Source organism: Vulpes vulpes, chromosome 10 (genome assembly GCF_048418805.1).
Source record: "Vulpes vulpes isolate BD-2025 chromosome 10, VulVul3, whole genome shotgun sequence".
Classification (NCBI taxonomy): Eukaryota; Metazoa; Chordata; class Mammalia; order Carnivora; family Canidae; genus Vulpes; species Vulpes vulpes.
This window is the reverse complement of record NC_132789.1, coordinates 72,306,381-72,326,443: the sequence shown is the minus strand read 5'-3', so window position 1 is coordinate 72,326,443 and position 20,063 is coordinate 72,306,381. Positions and strand designations below refer to the sequence as shown.

The window sequence follows — 20,063 nt, the reverse complement described above, 5'->3', positions numbered from 1 at the left end:
GGCTTTGGAAGGCAGACGCTGTTCTAGCATGGCAGCTGGAGCAAGCCGTTAAGCTCTCGGAGCCCTGGTACCTTATTTGTAAGAGAGAGATGGGAGCGCTCTGTGGCTGGGTTCCCACGAAGACGGGAAAGTGCCTGGCACGTGGTAGGCACTCCGCAGATGTTAATTCTCTTTCAAGTCGCTCTGCTGTTAGTCTTACATTCTTTTCTGCAGGTTTAGTCCAGCCCCAGATATGACAGATTGTAGGATCAGTTGTACCACTTTGCTTATCTTTACAGAGAAAGAAAAGGCTTTTTGGCAAAAATTAAGTATTAATGGAATGAATATTGCAAATTGGTAGCTGCTGATTGACATATGTTTGCTAAGCAGGTACTCAAATTTAAGGAAGCTTGCCTAGAATTAAAAACAAAAAAAAGGAAGAAATCCTAAGAACAGTTTTACCCCCTTTGCCAGGTACTTATTTACACAATTGTCTTCTATGGAATGTCCCAGCTGAAAAATTTTTATAAAACACTGGCTAGCTTTGTCCCAAGAGTTCAAGTTAGCCTGCATGAAAGCTTAGCCTCAGTGGATGTAAAAGGGTTGGGTCCTTTTTTGGAGCCTCTTTGCTTTGAGTTTTTTTTTTTTTTTTTTTTTTTTTTTTTTTTTTTTTTTTTTTTTTTTTTTATAGAAAGGGCTGTTCTTTTGGTCACTGGGTCTTTTTTTAGATTCGCAGTGAAGTCATAGTAACAGGCTCCATGTCTGACTGGGTTCCATGGCAACAGAGGGTTGTGACTTTATTAGAGAAGAGTCGAGCATGCCAAGAAAGATAAAAATCGGAGTATGGAAAGTGACCAGATGAATGTGTTTTTTTGGATGGTGTGCCCTGGAACAGAACGGTTCCCCGACTTGGCATCAGTCCCCGTTACAAATTTGAATCCCACTGGGTTATCATTAGGTCATAGGGATCAGCGCTTATTTCCAAAGGATCTGCCTGCATCTTTGCTTTTGTTCGTTCATTCATTCTTTTTTTTTATATCTTGGTATACTAAAAAAGAAATCAAAACAGTAATCGTAAGAACCTAACCGGAGACGATTCTCTGATTTCAAAGGTAGAAAAGAAATTTAGCTCATTCTTCAGGAAACTGATTACAGCTGTAAATTGTGAGACCATGTGGGAGGGCCAATTAGAGGCAATTATAACTCGATTGAACTCCCTCTGAATTACAACTTGCTGTGTGCATTCCCGGCTGGGGGTTCTGTACCCCCCCCCCCCCCCCCCCCCCGTTGAGGGGTGTGGAGAGACAGGTTCCAGGATGCCCTGGTAGCATCCCTGTAGGAGACGCCCCCGTCCCTCCCCCACGGCAAGATGCAGGCTGAGGCTCTAACCCAAAGTGTGTGTTTAATCGGGAGTCCTTTTTGCTTGAGGTCCTCACATTTGGCGAAGAAAGAACAAGATTTTCGAATCCTCCTCACCTGGTTATGAATGTGTAGCGCTGTCTTTACTTTTCTATCCCCTGTGCTGTTTTTCTCTGTCTCCTCCTCCTGATACTGAAAGTGGAGAAACTCCAAGGGGCAGGTGGAGGTTCTGACATGCCTCCTGGGATCAGACGTCGTGAGTCACTCACGTCCAGCCTCGTCATGATGAATCAGAACCTGCACAGGTACTCACGATAAACATTAATAAGTACTGTTGGTCTAAGAGGAAAAGATTAGCTCACCAAATTTTCGGTGTCCCAGCTATCATTAATCAGGTATTAAGTCCTTAGGGAAATTATTTAAGTTTATTGCGCCTTGGTTTCTTTATCTTAAAAATGAGTTTGACCTGAATTGATATGTCCCGGTTTAAACATCCCTGTTTATAGGGATAACTTGGGGGCATTGGTTTAACACATGAAACCTTTATTAGAGATTTTTGAGTCACTAAGTCTGAGGTGGGGCTGGGTGGCAGGGGCCTGAGGTGATCTTACAATTGGATGTTCAGGCAATACCAGACTGGCTTAGTAGTTATGAAACTTTACTTGGGCATAAGAATAGAGTGGAGGTGGGAGGGAGACGGGAGGCTGTCGAATGTGCATCTGCAGGTTCTGCCCCTGCACCACTGGTCTAGGCAGGGCCCAGGAATCAGATGATTGAGGCTATAATTTGAAAACACTGTTTGAACTCCCTCCCAGCCCCAAAGATGACTCTTCCCCATATTGCCCCTGACAACCCCAAGTGAGCCGGAAATCTTGGGTGGATGGCCAGGCCTGGAGGGTTCTGCATATACCCAGTGCTAGCTCCAAACTCCGTATCACTTTTTTAAAAGATTTTATTTATTTATTCATGGGAGACAGAGACATAGGCAGATGTGGAACTCGATCCTGGGACCCCGGGATCACATTCTGAGCCAAAGGCAGACGCTCAGCCACTGAGCCACCCAGGTGCCCCCTCAATATCACTTTTTTAAAAGGCTATTTGTTTTAGGGGCACCTGGGTGGCTCAGTCAGTTAAGCATCCAACTCTTGATCTCAGCTCAGGTCATGATCTTGGATCATGAGATCCAGCCCCCCTTTGGGCTCTGTGCTGAGCATGGAGCCTGCTTGAGGTTCTTTTTCTCCCTCTGCCCTCCCCACCTCCCCCCACCTTCATGCTCTCTAAATAAATTTTAAAAATCATTTTTAAATATTTGTTTTAAAATCTTGGAGTGTGCAATAGCAAACACCGTTGTTCACATAATTTTTAGTCTGTGCTGCGTTGTTTCCTATGGATAAGACTAAGTATTTGCTAAGCATAGTTACTTCCTATGGGCACGAGGCAGTACCAGCAACATAGGGCTTAGCCTGGGGAAGTTGTTTGAAGCACAGAGACTGGACTCTCAAACCCAAAGATTCAGTAAGTTCTATAAAGAGACTGGGCATCAGTCTTTTTTTTTTTTTTTAATTTGAGGGTGTGTATTTTAAGGTTTGACAAAGGTGGGTTTCTCACCCCAATTTTCAGAGTAAAATGGATTTTAAGTGTAAACACATGTTTAGCACAAGGTCCATAGTTAAATCAAGCCATTTAGATTATAGAAGGGTCTATAACACGTATAGCAGGTGCTTGAGGGAAAAAAAAACTGATCTTTTGAGACTTTTAAGAGTTCCTACAGTTTAATGATAAAATCGTTAGCTGTTGGAGCAAACACATTTTAATGTGTATCTGCTCTCTTGAGTTTCTATTTGTGCCTTGTTTGTTTTATTTCCTGTTTAACAGAGATTGAATAACACTGTTAAATGAAGAATTTAGTAGCACTTTAAGCCTAAATTATGAAGGTTCACTTTTTTCCCCTATTAGCTAACTTAAAGAATGCAAGTTTATAGGAAAAAGATCCTATAAAGGACATAAGGTAGAAAATGTTCTAACATATGATCTTTATACCCAGAGATAAGCACTGTTACATTTTTTATATATCCTTACAGAAATGTTTTCTGTACAAATGTATATATCCATTATTTATTTAACCAATCTCTTATTGATATACAATTTAAGTTCCTTCTAGGGTGATTTTTTATTTTTACCCATGTTTTTTTTTTTTTGCTTTGCAGTACTGTACTGAATATTTTTGTACATCTTTTTTCTGTAACCATATATGGTTAAATTTCTAAAAGCAAAATTGTTGGGTCAAGGAATATGTGTCTTTTAAATAAGGAAAGATGGGAACAAAATGTCTTTTCAAAGTTTGACCAATTTAACTGATAAAATCTGTCTCAGCGCTCAGGGACCAAAGCGCCCTCTCAAACCGATCATGCTTGAACGAACCAAGCCACATGTGCTCATGTGGAAGATATCCAGGAATAAAACAAGTTCTGAAGACTATAGCTCTGAATTGAATCATTCTCTATGTTTAATCCAAAAGATTAAACTAAATACTATAGAACCTGGAGGCCATGATCAAGTAATTTTGTATCAGAAACTCGATTAGTAATTTTGAGATATTTATGACACAGACATGAAGTGAGTGTGTAGAGCTGGGCTGTGGCTGAAAGCATGAGTGTCGGAAGCTACTAGGGAAGGACCAGGAAGGAAGGAGGAGGTGGTTGTGAATGTGTTTTAGCAAGTAAGTTGGCAATACCAGAAAATGTCCAGTGACCAACATATATACTCAGACCAGGAAGGCAGCCACAAAAATAGGTAAGACAAATCGGAGCTCAAATTTGAAGGCAAAACCAGAAGAAAACTGAAGGAGCTTGGCTACGTGGAATTGAATTCTGTATGCCTTGGTGGGCAGTCTGATTTTTAAATCATATTGTAGTTTTTAAGTGTTCATTCTACAAGTCATAAATAGAATATGCAAAATGAGTCCAGAGAAAATATATTTTTCTTACATAAAAAGTATGGTATTGATTTAACATTTAGTTTAAGGCAAGATCCATTTGCTAGATTTATTTTTAACATTTGTTTAAGACCTTTACCTGAACTGGGCGAGAGGGTAGAGGCTACGTGATATTAACTTTGGCAGACACTCTTCCTCTGAATATTACAGTATAGTTTTACGTAGAGAGTAAAGTTCTGTTACGTGGACTAGGCTTTTTTATACTGACAGCATTCTCTTTTCCAAACCCCAGTGCCCTTTTTGTCTTCCATCACACACACACCACAACACGGAATTAAATTGATACCCCTAAAACCACTCAACATTTTTGAAATCTTTGCATTTGTTATTTGACGTGAAGGCAGGAAACCTCAGGTCCTCTGACCATTCTGGCCTGATTTTTCATGCGACTTACGGCAATTCAAATATTTGAGAATCTGTTCATACAAGGAAGGTCAAAAGGGATTTAAAGACGAATGACTGGCAGCAGGAAAGCTTGTAACCTGTAGCAGGGTTAGCACTTGAATTATCATAACACGAGGCAGTATATAATCACAAAAGGGCAAGAGAGAAATATGAAATATCTTGTATCTGGTATGACATCAGGGCCTTTTCTGATTTCATTAATTTCTAGGAGGAATTTCCTCAGATGAGACCAAAGTCTCCAAAAGATGAATTTCCTTGTCCAAGGTCATATAGCTACTAAATGGCAGCGGGGATTTGATCAGATCTGCCTAACCTTTAAAGTCTGTGTGCATCCCCTCGGTAAGTGGCCAGGCACTGTTGCTGGCTGCTCCAGGCCCATGTCGCCAGCCCCTTCCTCTCTCCGAGGGTTCACCTAGACACCTGTGCTTGGATGTCCCGCAGGAACCTCAGATCCACCCAAGTCTGAAGCTGACCCCTCCTCCGCGCCCAGTGTCCTCCTTCTGCCTCTCTCTAGTTTTCTGTCTCGTGAAGGATCTCAGGGGCCACCAGAAGGAACGAGAGTGAAGTGGGGTTTTTCTCCCTTTTGGTCTCCTGTCCCGTTGGTGCTTCTTTCTGATGCTGCCCCCTGGGTGTACCCCAGGCCCTGTTCTCTCCTTCCTGTACTGCCCTCTCCGGCCTTTGCCCACTCTTGCCTGAGACTCCTCCAGCAGATGCCACTGTGTCCACCTGGATTGCTCCCTCGGGGGGGACTTGTCTGAAACTGGGATCTGGTCCTCCTAATCCCAGTAACACTTGCCTCGTGGCCTATGGGAGGAGATCCGAACACCCTAGCCCGATTTCATGGGAACCCTTGAGGTCTGATCTCTGCCTGTCGACCCCCTTCTGCCTTCTTTGCCTCACCCTGAGTCCTCCAAGTCCTTCCCTGCTGTGTGGTTGAAGGGCTCAGATTCACCCCGAGTGACAGGTCTCTCTCTTACAGCTGTGCATCCCCCTCGTCCCCTTGCCCATCCCTCCTCGCTGCCCCCCCCCACCCCGTGCTGCTGTCAGGCACCAGCGCACCCCTGGCACTCATCAGAGGCCACCGTTTTTGCCCTGTGACTAGGCTAGTCTGACGGTGGGGGCAGGGGTGCTGAACCCGCTCGCTGTGCCTGACACGCAGAGGCACCAGGGAGCATCTATCCCATGAATGAGGCGACAGAGCAGAGTCTCCCGACTCCCCTCACTACTCCCTTCCCCAGGCCCTGGGCCCATTTGCTGCTGGCGTCACCATCATTCGTGTTGCTGTTTCCTATGCTCGCTTCACCGCTTTGCACGGACTCTGCCAACCAGAGATAGTCCGATGGAGCTTTTGTCATCGAGGCGAGGCGTGGCGGGCTGCGGGTCTTTGGGGTCCTCCCCCACACCTGTGCGGGAGCAGGCCCCCCTGCAGCGGGCCCTCCCCTGTGCCGCTCCACGCTGTGCGGCCGGCGCTGGGTTGAACAGGGCGTGTTACTGCTGGCCCTTGTACTGGTTGCTGTGCGGGGCGTGGAGCTTCCCTGAGGCGATCCCGGGAATACCCAGAGACCTGTGGGCAGTGTCTCCAAAGTCCACGGTGAGTCACGCGATGGTGCCTTTGGAGTATCTGGCCTGCTTGCCGGCCGCACCCACACACCCCAGGCAGGAAGGTGAGCTGGTCGAGGGCCCTGGGCTGCTGTCTGATTTGTTGTGTGGTGTTGGTAAGTCTCTTCACCTGCTCTCCCACCCCAGCCGGCCTGTATAAATATGGATTGTAGAGCTTTGTGGTCACTACCAGTTTATGAGGTGCTTGAAAGAAATGCAAATTATTTTTATCCTTGCCCCGAATCCTCCCTAATTGCCTAGTGGGTTTCTAGGTATTTAAATTGCCTAAACTGAACCACCAAAACCTGTATTGCTAGATCCTTTTCAAAATGTAAATGCAGCCCGTGTGATTGAAGAGATGGACAAATACCTGGGTTTGAGTATGCCAGCTGCTGGCTGGAAACGAGCTGGTTCTCCACCCACTTCCCTGGCAATTTGAAAGTAATCCTGGCTCTAACCAGACTGGATTGGATCTAACTTTGCACTAGATCCTTTGACAAGTGGATATTCTTCCCTTTCCTGGAAACTTCAAACTCCGTGAAACAGATGTTGTGGGACAGTGTCAGCCACTGTCAGTCTCCGGTGAGAAAGACGGGTGTGGTGGCGGTCTCCTCCGAGCTGTGGGCTGGGAGAGGAAGCGGCAGTGGGGAAGTGTACATCTGCACCACCGGGGCTCCTCCCACCACCCCATGGTAACAAAGGCTGGACTCCCTGTGGGGTGGGAAATGTTCCATCTCAGCGGAGTTCTGCCCCTGGGAGCTGCATGATCGCGTGGGAATTCGCATTCGATTTGTGACTTTGGAGGTGTGCCCATGCCATGGAAAGTTTCTGTACATTGCTACAAAATATATATAATCTTTCTTTCTTTGATTTCCTAGATATTAAAATGCTTGAACACATTTATTCAAGTAATTTTTTTTCCAATTAGTTTGGTATCAAAGGTTGATCTAGAACATTGCAAAGGTGGGCTACCTGTTGGTAATGATCCCCAGCCTTTAGAAACAAATAATTGGGACTAGAAGCAGGGTATGGAAAGTTAGAAGACCTTTCTGCTTATCATTCGATCTTTTACATCTTAGAGATTAAATTTCTGTTACTTAAAAAAAAAAAAGGAGGGCCCATTGTTCTAACAACAGAGCATCTTAGCCTCATAGTATTGTGAGTGAAGTGGTCATGTACAGTTTGAGTTGGAATGAAATGGGAAAATTGCCACCCGTACTACAGAGAACTGCTTGTAAAACCACTACTGCTGCCTTCTGTGACAGGCTGTTCAAAAGGAGGGGTCTCTTGCCAACTGCTTGTGGACAAGGGTTTTCAGGAGAAGCCTTCTCATGTGGGCAGGCCCCTCCCAGCTCTTCCTCCTCCTGGATCCAGTCCTGCAGCTGGCCCAGGAAGAGTGGGTTGTCTCAAGTGCAAGCAAGGTTAATTTGCAGGCTGCCTCCAGGTTCATCTGTAACCTGTGGGAAATTGAGAGTCTCTCTGCCTTGACTACATCCTTTACACTTTGGGATGTGACCCAGGAAGACCAAGTTGGGCCCCACTGCAGAGGGTGACCCAGAGGCCTTTAAGTCCAGATCACAAGTTAAGTAGGCCCTCAAATTTAGACTTTAACATTATTACCCAGGAATTAAGTACAGAGCCAGAGATAGACCAGTAGGATTAAAAGACAGATGTTAAATTATCAAGAAACTTAAACACACATGCATACCCACAGTTTATTATACTATGTAACTTACCCCAGGGTTTTGATTTTTAAATGTTTGTAAATTATGAAATAATACACATAAAAGACAATCCATTTAAAAAATAACATGAAACACTCCTGCACCTAAAAACCCAGGGTAAGAAATTGAACTTGACCCTATGACTTTTTCCCTGATTGCATAACCCTCTATCATAAGCCTCCCCTCCTCCCAAGAGGTCATGCTGTACATATACGTGTTAACCATTCCCTTACTTTATCATTTCACCACCTATGTGTTTATACCTAAATAGGAGTTGGCCTACACTTGATCTTTAGAGAGTGGAATTCATATTGTATGTGGTTTTCTTTGATTTGCTTCTTTTAAGATTTATCTTTTTTAATTCTTATAGCTTTGGTTCATCTCATACCACTGTACAAATGCACTTGGTATATATATATATATATTCATTCTATTGCCTGTAGACCTTTGGGTTATTTCTGGGTGGTGGTGGTGGTGTGTGAACATCGCCGCTTTGAATATGTTTAATACACTTTCTCAACATGGGCACTTGTTCTAGAAATGGATTTCTGAGTCTCTAAGGTACGTGCCAAACAATTTTTGATGTTTTAAGAAGTCATTAAATGTAAACATTTTAAATATATCTTGTAATTTGATGTCAGCATTGCTTTGTTTAAATTCTGGAACCATCAAAAAATGTTTTTACATTGAAGTAGTCCTATCCTTTTTTAGCTCCTGAGAAACTTTAACCCTAAGGAGATAGCCTTACTGTTTTTTTTGTAGTTGTTTGCAGAAACCATTTTTGAAGGGCAAAACCAGACTTTAAAATCTGAGAATCACAAAAACAGTCTAGCCCTCAAGAGCCACATGAGCTATATGCAAATAGTCACCACATACTCATTCCGTGACTCTCTTCTGCTTACCAGCCTGATAGGCCAGTTATTTTGCTATTTTTTAAAAAATGTTATTTTGCTATTAGTAAAATCTTAGGGCCTAAGAGGAGACAAGGAAGTATCTTAAGTGTGCTAATGAAATTTTAAAGGTATTTGCATATTAGTCTCAGTTGGAGGGTACAAACACTGGGAACTTTGTTAAGATCTGAAAATTGCAAAGAGAGAAACTCTACCAAAAAAGAATATAAAACAAAATGTATCTCTGTCCTCAGATTCCCAGCCCTGTTCTCTAGAGGTGACTACCATTCACAGTTTCTAAGATATCCTTCTAAGATTTTTTTTTTAAAGATTGTATTTATTTATTCATGAGAGACACAGAGAGAGAGGCAGAGACATAGGCAGAGGGAGAAGTAGGCTCCATGCAGGGAGCCTGATGTGGGATTTGATCCTGGGACTCCAGGATCACGCCCTGGGCCAAAGGCAGGTGCCAAACCGCTGAGCCACCCAGGGATCCCCTAGGATTTTCCATACAACTAGAGTACCCTTGTATTTATATATTTAAAACCCCCAACACTGTACTTCTTTTAAAGCACAAACGTTTATAGACCTAGCTCTGCATCTTTCTTTTCTCCCTAACGGTTCAGCTTGGATAGCTGTCTGTGGTAGCCCATTCACATTGACCTCCATTTTAGTGGCTGCATTGTTTTCCATTGTACTAGAATTTTCTTTGGTGGTTCCACATTTGATAGAGGTCTGTGCTGATTCCAGAATTGGAAATAGATCATAGTGGTGGAGGTGGTGCAAGGAGATTCTTCTGTTATCAGCAGCAAAGAATAAGGAAAAGAGGCAAAGACCTGAATTTATTGGATATCACTTCTGTTCTTTAAATCTCTTTATTTATTTGCCTATTTCTTTATTGCCTTTTATACTTCCTTGGAGAACTGTATGGAAGCTCAAAAGAGCTAGGTTCTTTTTCCTCCTTGCCCTTCCTTCCCTGTGGTGACCATTGTGGTGGTAGAGATTGTGATATTTAAGTTTGTGAGAGAAAGGAATGTATTTACAAGTTCCTGCCTAAAAAACTGAGGGATTCCAGCTCTGTTCTCTCCCACCTGTAGTATAGTTGACACCATATGATAATGGAAGTGTTATACCTGATGAGCAAACTTTTTTAAAGATGTATGTATGTATGTATGTATGTATGTATGTATTTATTTATTTATTTATTTATTTATTTATTTATTTATGAGAGAGCACTTGCACATGCATGTGAGTGGAGGGAGGGCCAGAGGGAGAGAATCTGAAGCAGACTTCCCATTGCGTGTGGAGCCTGATGCAGGGCTCCATCACATGGCCCTGAGATCATGACCTGAGCCAAATCAAGAGTTGGAGACCCAACTAACTGAACCACCTAGGCATCCCCTGATTAGCAAATCTCTTTAATGATAATTCATCTGTTTGGCTATGGAAGGGTTTCTTTGTATAGAGCTTACCATTGCATTAATATTTGTCTAACAGTGGTGTTTGCCAACACTAGGTTGCCTGTACAAGCACCTTCTCTTTTCGTTTCTCTTTAGCTGGCTGAGCCAGCTCCTACAGTAGAGGCTGAAAATGCCAGATCTTGTTTCCGCAGACTAGTGCACGGACATATGACTCAGTCCTGACCAAAGGGACCTAAGAGGAAATCTGCTGAGGAGTTTCTGGAAAATGTTTTCCTCCCTAATAAAGTGTGAAAGAAAAAGCATTATAACTTGTCTAGAGCCAGAAATTGTCTACATGTGATTCCTAGAACCACAGCAGCTCTTTTGCTTCCATGAGGGAACAAGCAGATGTCCTAGGGGTAGTGGAAAGAAAAAATGGATAGAGCTTGGGTCTTTGATAACATATTTAAGCCACTAAAATTTCATCTGATCCTTTTAGTTTGTGAGCTCAGAAGGGCCCTTATTATAGAATTTCTTTTATTCAGCTACTGAAATTATCATACCCGATATGGAATTTCACCTGCAGGAAATAGCTAAGTACAAAACAACTCTGTTATAAGACAGCTGAGTGCCTACTATGTTCAAAAGACATTGTAAGGCTCCAGGACTGCAAGAAAGATGGGGAAAGAATCAGTAATAATATGGGGCAGTAAAGGATTTAGTGCTACAGGAAGAAACCCAGAGCAGCAGGAGTTCTGAGTGAGCACTGATTTCTAGATTAGAGGTGTTAAGAAGTGACTTTGTTTGGAAAAGGTTAGTCTGAGCCAGACTGAGGGAACCCTGTGGTTTTGTGAGGTAAAAAGTTGAGTTTGGTAGTCGAAGCCCAAGTTTCTAGAACAAATGCAGGCTCTGGACCCCTGAGCTGAGTTGGAACTCTGGCTCATTACTCTCTGGTTTGTGACCTTGTCAAAGTCCTTGACTTCCGTGGTACTCATGATAGACTAAACATAATCTGTAGAATTGAGGTGAGCACTAGAGACAAAATATGTTACATACCTATCCCATTGGTGGGCAGGCACCAAGTAGATGGTAGAGGTGGAAGGTTGCTGACACTGCCTGCTTGTGGGGAGCCTGTAGAAATAACGTGGGCATGTCTTTTTGACCTGATCAAAGTTCGTCTGGATCAGGCCAGTTGGTTGAGTTAACAGAGTCCAAATATGAAACCCAGAGAGACAGGTTTGAGGTCAAGACATAGAGGGACTTAATTTCCAATGAAATGAATTTAGGCTGCATCCTGTAGGCATCCTGTGTGATGCTGTGTCTGAGAGGGGCACTCTGAGACAGTGAGATGCTGTAGGAGGTGGGCTCAGTGGTCCAGGGGTGAGGCATTGAAGACCTGCACCAGGTATCAGGTGTTGGAGAGAAGGGAGGGGCTGGGAGTTGGGTTGATTGTCAAGAAAGAAAGAGAATTTAGTGATGTGATGGGTAGTGGGGAGGAAAGAATTAGCAAGGAGTTCTAAAGACTGAATGCCAGTCAGTTGCTCAGTGTGACATTCAGAGTAGACTTGTGACACTTTCAGATAATCATCTCCCCAGGTTTGGACAGGAATACTTGGCAAGGATTATTAAAATGTTTGATGAATGATGTTGTAGAAGTGGAAAATAAGTGATGGTGCCCAAATCTGCTTGTTATTTAATTTTACCTAATTATGTTTGTCACTTTCCCACTGTTTATATATAAAGTTTTGTTCCTTTGAAGAATTTGCCTGTTAATAAGATAAACATACCCTTGCCTCTGATTAGATATGATTGAACACTTTGAGTCAGTCCTGTAATATGAAATGTATATTCACTGATTGTTGACTCCATGTTTATCCAGGATGAAAAGCAGTTGAGCATTTTTTTTTTCTCTGATACAGGGATTGTGGCACTTACAGATATATATCTACGTTGCCTTCTTAAGAGAACATCGTTCATAATATATAAAGTAATGAATGACAGAAGCATCATCAAGTTTAGAAATCAAAGACATTTCAGTTCATCAAATTCAGGGTAATGTCTTGGGCTGAATGAGATTTCATAATGTTCTCAGTTGGCAAATCTTGAACAGATGGTTCTTTAACATTTTGAAATGCTAAATAAGGTAGGTGGACTCAGTTGAATTAATAAAGGACACCACATTGAAATATTGTTACATCGTTAGCAGCCCTTGGAGTCTTATTAAGTTCATCAGCTTTCCTAATACTAGGCAAAAAACAAACAAACAAACAAACAAACAAAAAAAACTTCATTGGTTATCTCAGGGAACCATGAGTAAAGCCTCTTAAGAAAGGCAGTCTTCTGACTGAGCATTAATAAGTTTTCTAGCAGTAATTGCACATCAGCAGTTCTGTAGTAAGCTCAAAACAAGTGTCCTATCTGAGTTCTTGTGGTCTCTTTGGGAAGTTAGGGCTCTGGGCCAGGTATGGACTCAGGATTTGGTTCATTACAGTTGCCAGGGAAGAGAAAAGCATCTGACATCGAAACGTTTCCAGTTAGCTTTCTATCCTTCAAATGCCTCCCCCCCCCCCCCCCGCTTTTACTAATTTGGTTTAATTTTTTTTTTCCAGATAGAATTTGAGTCATAATAGATCTACAGTGTGCTTAGGTATACTGTGGTGCTTTCCTACTGTCAAAAGAATCTGGGATATTTTCCAACTGTGGCTTAGAGTGAGCAGAATACAACTTGGGCATACATTGAAGGATTTCACTTTTCATTCCACAAATAAAAGACCAAAGGAATCGTAGCCTTCAGCGAAGGCTTGAACTCCTGCCTTTTCTTTCATTTTGTTAAAAACTTTGCCCTTTGGGGGCACCTGGGTGGCTCAGTGGTTGAGCATCTGCCTTTGGCTCAGGTAATGATCCTGTGGTCCCGGGATCAAGTCCCACATCGGGTTCCCTGCAAGGAGCCTGCTTCTCCCTCTGCTTACGTCTCTGCCTCTCTCTGTCTCTCATGAATGTAATTAAACTCTTAAAAAAATTTTTTTTTTTGCCCTTTGTAATCTGTGGAGCCCTCTGATAAAAAGCTCCAGGACTGCAATCACTGGAATGTGTTTGGCCTCTTAAGCCTCCAGAAGAGAGAGAAATAGCGATGGGATAAATTATCTCATGTATTTATGAGGCAAAGTGCCTGATTTCCTCTCATGGGATGGATATTATTATTGTAGGTGAGAACTCAGCTGTCCTTAGCTTCAAATGATTTTTTTTTTTAAATAGTGGATTTGGTTATACAATTGCTGCATCTCCTGCAGAGGCCCACTTAGTGTTGATATGTGATGACGTGTGAGCATACAGGCATATATTGACCAAATCCTACAGATTAATGGATCCTTCTTATGTCAATGTGTACACAGCACTTGAACTGTATCTGAAGTCCCTATGTACAGTATAACCACAGTTCTGTGTTTTTAAAAAGTTAATCTAAACAGTGTATATAATGGAGGGTTTTATGGGTGATTTTTTTCTCCCTAAGCTTTTTGATATCCCAAAATTTCTACTTCTCAGTATATATATATACACACACACACACACACACACATACATATATATATATATTTTTTAAAGGTTTTATTTGAGAGTGAGAGTGCATGTGGCGCTCACACAAGGGGAGGGTCAGAAGGGGAGGGAGAGACACAAGCAGACTCCCCATTGAACACAGAGCTGATGCGGGGCTCCATCTCAGGACCCTGAGATCACAACCTGAGCAGAAACCAAGAGTCAGACCCTCAACTGACTGAGCCAGCCAAGCACCCCTATTTCTCAATATTTGTATGATTCAAAAAAAAAAATCACCACTTTTAAAACCCTGGCTTTCCCTTGCCTATATGGTAAATTGTCAGGGCCAGCTGTGGGCTGTCTGTATTGTCTTATGCCTCTGCCTTTCAGAAATACTTGCCCTACACCTCTGTTTATTGCCCCAGCCCTCAACTGTACCCTGATTTAGAACAACCCACTCAGTCCTTCTAAATTCCAGACACCTCAAGAAACCATTTGTTTCCCAAATACTCTGCTTCTTGCCGCTATGGACGTGTTGTGCTCCTCGCTAGGTTCTTTTGGCTGATTTTTGAGCCTCCTCTTCTGTGTCCCAGTCAAGTATCATCCTCTTAGAAGTTGTCTCACCGAAGGCTTCTGGTTACTTATTTCTGCCTTTTTATTCCTTATAGTACTTATTACCTTCTTCCATGTAGTTCTTGCATCAGCCTGTCCAAACAGCTCCTGCGGCAGAGTTTGTTATATTCACCTTTCTGACTCTGGCACTTTTAGCATAGTGCCTGGCTCACAAAAGATATCCAGAAAAACATTTTTTTGAGTGAAGAATATATATTTTGGGGGCTTGGTTTGGAACCTAAATTAATTCAATTAACTATCAGTTCCATTAACCTGAATTAGTCAATTCCATTAGCTATCATAAAAACATTTGGCTTAAGTAAGTGAATAAGCTCTAATTGTACTTTGTGTGCTTTTAGTTAAATTTGAGAAACATTGGCTTTCTAAATAACCGTTATGTAATGAACCAGGGCATGTGCAATCGGCATCAACAATTGTTTTGGATGTTGCTGCGTTTTGCAGAATTTAAGATTAAATATCTTTGTATCTAAATCTGGTATGTTTAGTCATGCCGCAGATATTAGTATTTTGCTAATACGCCATACAGATTTCTCTGCTTTCTCTGTGTTTCATACATTTGCTCTTTTGTATTCTATAACTAACAATGAGCATTTATTAGATGGTATCTTGAAAGTTTCAGAAACTTTAAAAATGTTAAGGAGCTGACAAAATGCAGTATGAATTTGCCGCACTAAGGAAGTTAAAGATTAAGAGCTAGAACTGAGCACTACAGTATGTTCATCACCATTCACTTATTGAGTATCTGCAATGTCTTTGATCCTGCGAAGTTATAGTAATTTTGACAGCCACTGTATTTTTGTTGTCTGAATTTTTTTTGTATTTTATTTTTTACTGTTTGGGGGAATAACTTGCAGTAAAGTGGGTACATCTTAAATGTACAGTTGGATGATTTTTCCCTGTGTGCACACTGCATGGCCCCCGCCTACACCAGTGTTGTGTGCTCCCTGTACCAGCTCCTGGCACATCATTCTCCCTACCCCTGCTTCCCAGCCAGGGTTACTGACCACGGTTCCAACCTCCAGATCAGAAGAATCCTATAGTGTGGATGTTTTTGCATAGGGTTTCTTTAAGTGTGACAGAGATTCATCTATGCTGCATTAATAGCTGTCATTTTTTTAAAAAAGATTTACTTATTTATTTTAGGGGGCTGGTGAACAGAGGGAGAGGGAGACTAAGCAGACTCCCTGCCAAGCGGGGCTCAATCCCACCACCCTGAGATGGTGACCTGAGCCAAAGTCGAGAGTCAGATGCTCAAATGATTGAGCCCCCTCCCCCCGACCAGGTGCTTCAGCTGTTCATTCTTGTTATTTGCTGCATGTAGGTTTTTTTTGTTTTTTTGTTTTTTTTTTTTTAAGATTTTTATATATTCATGAGAGCCCCAGAGAGAGAGAGGCAGAGACACAGGCAGAGGGAGAAGCAGGCTCCATGCAGGGAGCCTGATGCAGGACTTGATCCCCGGTCTCCAAGATCACACCCTGGGCTGAAGGCAGTGCTAAACCACTGAGCCACCTGGGCTGCCCTGCATGTGGGTTTTAACTGCTTTTTTGCTTCATGTTCATTTTGGTGAGTAAGCTTCATTATAAGGAAGAATCCACACTTGGGCTATTACTTGGTATGTACTGAGGGCTGCCAGCCTCCCAGACCTGCTCATAGCAGAGTTCAGCCACCTTGTTTTCTCAAGTGAGGGACCTACAACTGGAGAGCTATCTAGACCCCCAGATCCCCCGACTGACCTAGGGTCAGGAAGAAACCACGGCTGTGCTCTGTCACAGTTCAAACCCGCTCATGTGGATGATCCCGGTCACTAGGAACGTAGTCTTGGGAAGTTAGAGATTTAGAAATCCTTCATCAGCAAGACTTAAAAGTGCTGGCCCTTAAATGGTTAAGAATGTCAATTATCTAAAGATTCAATTCACTCATCTGTGACACTTCCCTGTTAGTATCAGTAACAGATGTTACTGTGTTTATGAAATTTATTCTTTGATAAGAACCAATTTTTAAAGAAGAAGGAAGAGAAGAGTTTTAATCAGTACACATGCTTATTCTGACTTTTGCGGTATCAGTGCCTTGTCTTGGCCTTTTGCTGTTTGCAGGTGTAGTCCTTTTAAAGCTTCAATGAAAACCCCAGAGCTTTTACTTAGGATGAGAAGTCAAAGGTAAGCACCACTCAGTGATCTTTGCAAGTAAAAAACTGTCCTTGATCAGATACCTCGCTGCTAAGGTAGTAATGATTCATAGAAAGTTTCATAGAGTGTTACAGGAGAGATTAGTAAACTCAGCAAAGGAAAATTTATTACCCCACTGGCCAGGAAGTAACCTTTCTTTACCCCACGGGCCCGGAAGTAACCATAAAACATTCTCCGGTATGTTAGAGCCTCCTTAAATATAATTATCAAACACAGAAACATGTGGCTTGTATTTTTCCCCAATTATAAATTATAAAGCACTATTTTTCAAACAGGATTAAATCTCATTTATTGGTCATGGAATGAATTTAATGCATAACAGCTATCATTTTATATTTTTATATGGAAAAGTAGAAGGAAGAGTGGAGCAAATACCCATCTTCCTTATCCAGATTCAATACTTAAACTTTTTATTTTTACTTTTTTATAGTGTGTGTGTAATGTTTCAAAGTAAGTTACCTGCAGACATCAAGGTATTTTGTTTCTGACATGTATATAAAAACAAGAAGTTTTTCTACATAATAAAACTAACATACCCTAACAAAATTATGATTTCCAATATGCAGTGGTCCAAAAAATGAGCTACATCTCTTTTTAAAACTGTGCTTATAGTTGGGTTGCATGTAGTAAAGATAAATATTATTTCATAAAACCTGTTTCAGTTGCATATACGTTGTATATACATGCATACACATATATACGTATGTTTATTGTAGATACATATTTCTTAGTGTGGGTCTCCTTCAGAAGAGCAGTATAGAGATAGTTACATTAAGTATTCGCTACTGAGTGATACTGCTAGTTCTGAGTATTGTATGACATCTAAAACGAATACTTTCAGTAACCTAAAAATCCAGCAAGAAGGATAAAACAAGTAGGGCCCCTCTCAACAGTATTAATAAGAGCCAGAATGGATCAGGAAGGAGTAACATGGGTAGGGGTTCCTTGGAAAGGCCTCCTGGAAGAAATCTTGAAGGGGTGGTAGGATCTGGATTAGATCAAGGTCTTGGAAAGGGTATGGCCAGAAGGGAATGATGTAAGTATTGAGGTGGAAAGAAAGTGCAGAGATGTGTCAGGCACACTGTGGTGCTAAGGTCTCTCAGGAAGGTGGTACAAGGAAGGATGGGGACCTAGGATATTTGGAAGAGGAAACATCACTCAGGGATTAAGTGCCAGCAGGAGGAAGAACCCAATTGCTTTATTAGAGGAAGAGCCATTGTACATCCTAGACAGTGTTGTAACGGAAAGAAAGTAGAAGTTTAGAAGATGACTGTAATGACTCTCCATGGCTGGGTTGAAGACCTGAAACACTGAGTGCAGTGCAGCCTATTTAGGTGAGGTAGGACATGGGGGATCTGGGGATAGCAAGGAAGGGTCAATCTAAGGAGAAATTACTGGGCAGAGAAGAAACAGGATCTGGTGACAGCTTGAGTCAGTGGTGGAGAGAGAACCTGGGTAGAATTAGAGAATGATGCCACTGATAGGGAAGGTCATGGAATTAGCTACAGCCTGGTTCAAAAACAAAACAAAAAACACAGCCCATGCATCTGTGAAAACCAGCTTCTGTGACATAACACTCTCAAGAATTAGTTTAGGAGTATTTTTACAGGAAGTAGCAAGTTATAGTCATTACATGAGGTTTTCTAATACATTTTTTCCTTATTTTGCTTAGAGACTTAGGGAAATGTCAGACCTCTCTCTTTAGGGCCTTACTTTAGAGTTCTAGTTTCACCAACATAGCAACATAGAAGACTAATGATATGGATTTAAAAACTTAAGGACCAGATTCTGAGGTTTTAAGTTTTAGTCATGTGAGGTCTTGTACCTTTTCAAAAGTTGGATGAAATCACTCAAATACTAGGTATTTTTGTGTAAATAGGCATCTTTTGAAAAATTCTCTTTACTGCTCAGTTCAAGTTCATTGAAACTTAATTCTGCAGGGGCCTCCTGTGTGCTTTGAGACCTTGCTTGTCTTTTCTCCCCCTACATCTTCAGGTGCATACACAAGCAGATTCCATGAAGCAGGGTAGTGAGGGTATTATCAGCTTCTCCTGAAGACCTTAATCACGGTGAAGGCAGCATTGTGGCTCTTGGCTCTGGACTTTTCTGAGGTATGTCAGAAAAGAGCACGTAACTCTGCACCAGGCCCTGTTCCAAGCACTTCACAAACATTCATTCGTTTAATCTTCACGATCGCCCTGTGAAGTAGGTACTGTTGTCACCATTTTACAGATGAGAAAACTGAGGCATAGAATAAGCAACTTGCTATGATGATATGTTTAACATGGTAGAGCTGGGATTTGAACCTGCGTGATCTGGCTCTGAATCTGCTTTTAACCACTAACGGATGCTACCAACATGATAGAATTAACTTCTGTGTAGGTACACATGGCCTTGGAATTGGGCCTTTCCTATGAATCTCAGCTGGCTGGTGGCTTGCAAGTGTTTTGAGTAGGCCCTGGAAAGCTATTGTCAGCCAAATATAGGTCTAAGAAAGGATAGTGTTTATCTTAAAAATCACAATCCACAATTCAATTACGTTCTTTGTAGTTTCCTTTTTTCCCCAGATTACTAAACAATGTGTTCCTAGAGGACTATCCTCTAACCGAAATACAGATCTTCAGTGCTTTTAAACTGCTGTGGCTCCGGGAGAAGGAAGCCTCCTCTTGCTTTCATCTTGGTAGCAGAGCCTCTAATGATTATATACCTACCAGGCCTTTAACCAGAAGAGGGACTTTATGTGCAAACTGGCGTGTTTCACTGGTGTTGAGAATCATCGTTAGTGGTTAAAACAGAAGCAGCCTACATATTTTGTTCAAGATATCTTGGGATTTAAGCTAGTTTCTTCTCTGACTTATTAATGTCAGATTGAGAACATCTCTAGTAATTGCGTTGTGGCCCCAAAAGCTGCCTAAAACCATTTGTTAGTATTGCTCTTCTCTCCCATACGTATTTTTTTCACTGTGCAGTATTTAATGGAGACATAGTGATTTATGTAAACCAAATCTTAGGGGTTGTAAGGGTGTGGGAGACATGTTTGTGTCTAGTAAAGGGTCTGCGTATCGCAGCAGGCTCTCAGTAAAAGTTAGAGATGTTAGAGTGCAGCAGACCTTGGAGCCAGCGGGAGTTACAGCTCTGCTGCTTACTGGCTTTATGACTTCAGACAAGCCACTTGCTTTTCTGTCTGTAAAGTTGGAGTAATTATCCTAACCTCATATTCTTGAGAGGAAAAATAAAATAATGTATGTGAAGCATATAGGAAATTATGTAATGCTTAAGTCTTTAACTGGTTGCTTCCGTCTTTAAAATTAATCTGTACTATTTTGCCAGGATCCTGCCCTCTCTTGGACCCGTTCTTC

The 20,063-nt window shown here is 41.9% G+C and overlaps 1 protein-coding gene across 25 annotated transcripts in view; it reads left to right on the top strand.

Moving 5' to 3' along the window:
* The window catches only part of TMCC3 (transmembrane and coiled-coil domain family 3), a 254,360-nt gene that overhangs the window by 209,318 nt on the left and 24,979 nt on the right, over positions 1-20,063 (top strand). For 2 of the 25 annotated variants that reach the window (XR_011994910.1, XR_011994911.1), the window contains exon 1: positions 5,990-6,329. The exons of 20 other annotated variants lie outside the window; for them this stretch is intronic. Coding sequence is in view for 1 of the 5 variants with exons in the window: in XM_072724586.1 (XP_072580687.1) it covers positions 6,078-6,329 (252 nt within the window). In the remaining 4 variants the exon portion in view is untranslated. 3 more of the 25 variants (XM_072724586.1, XM_072724610.1, XM_025992234.2) reach the window with 3 other exon arrangements.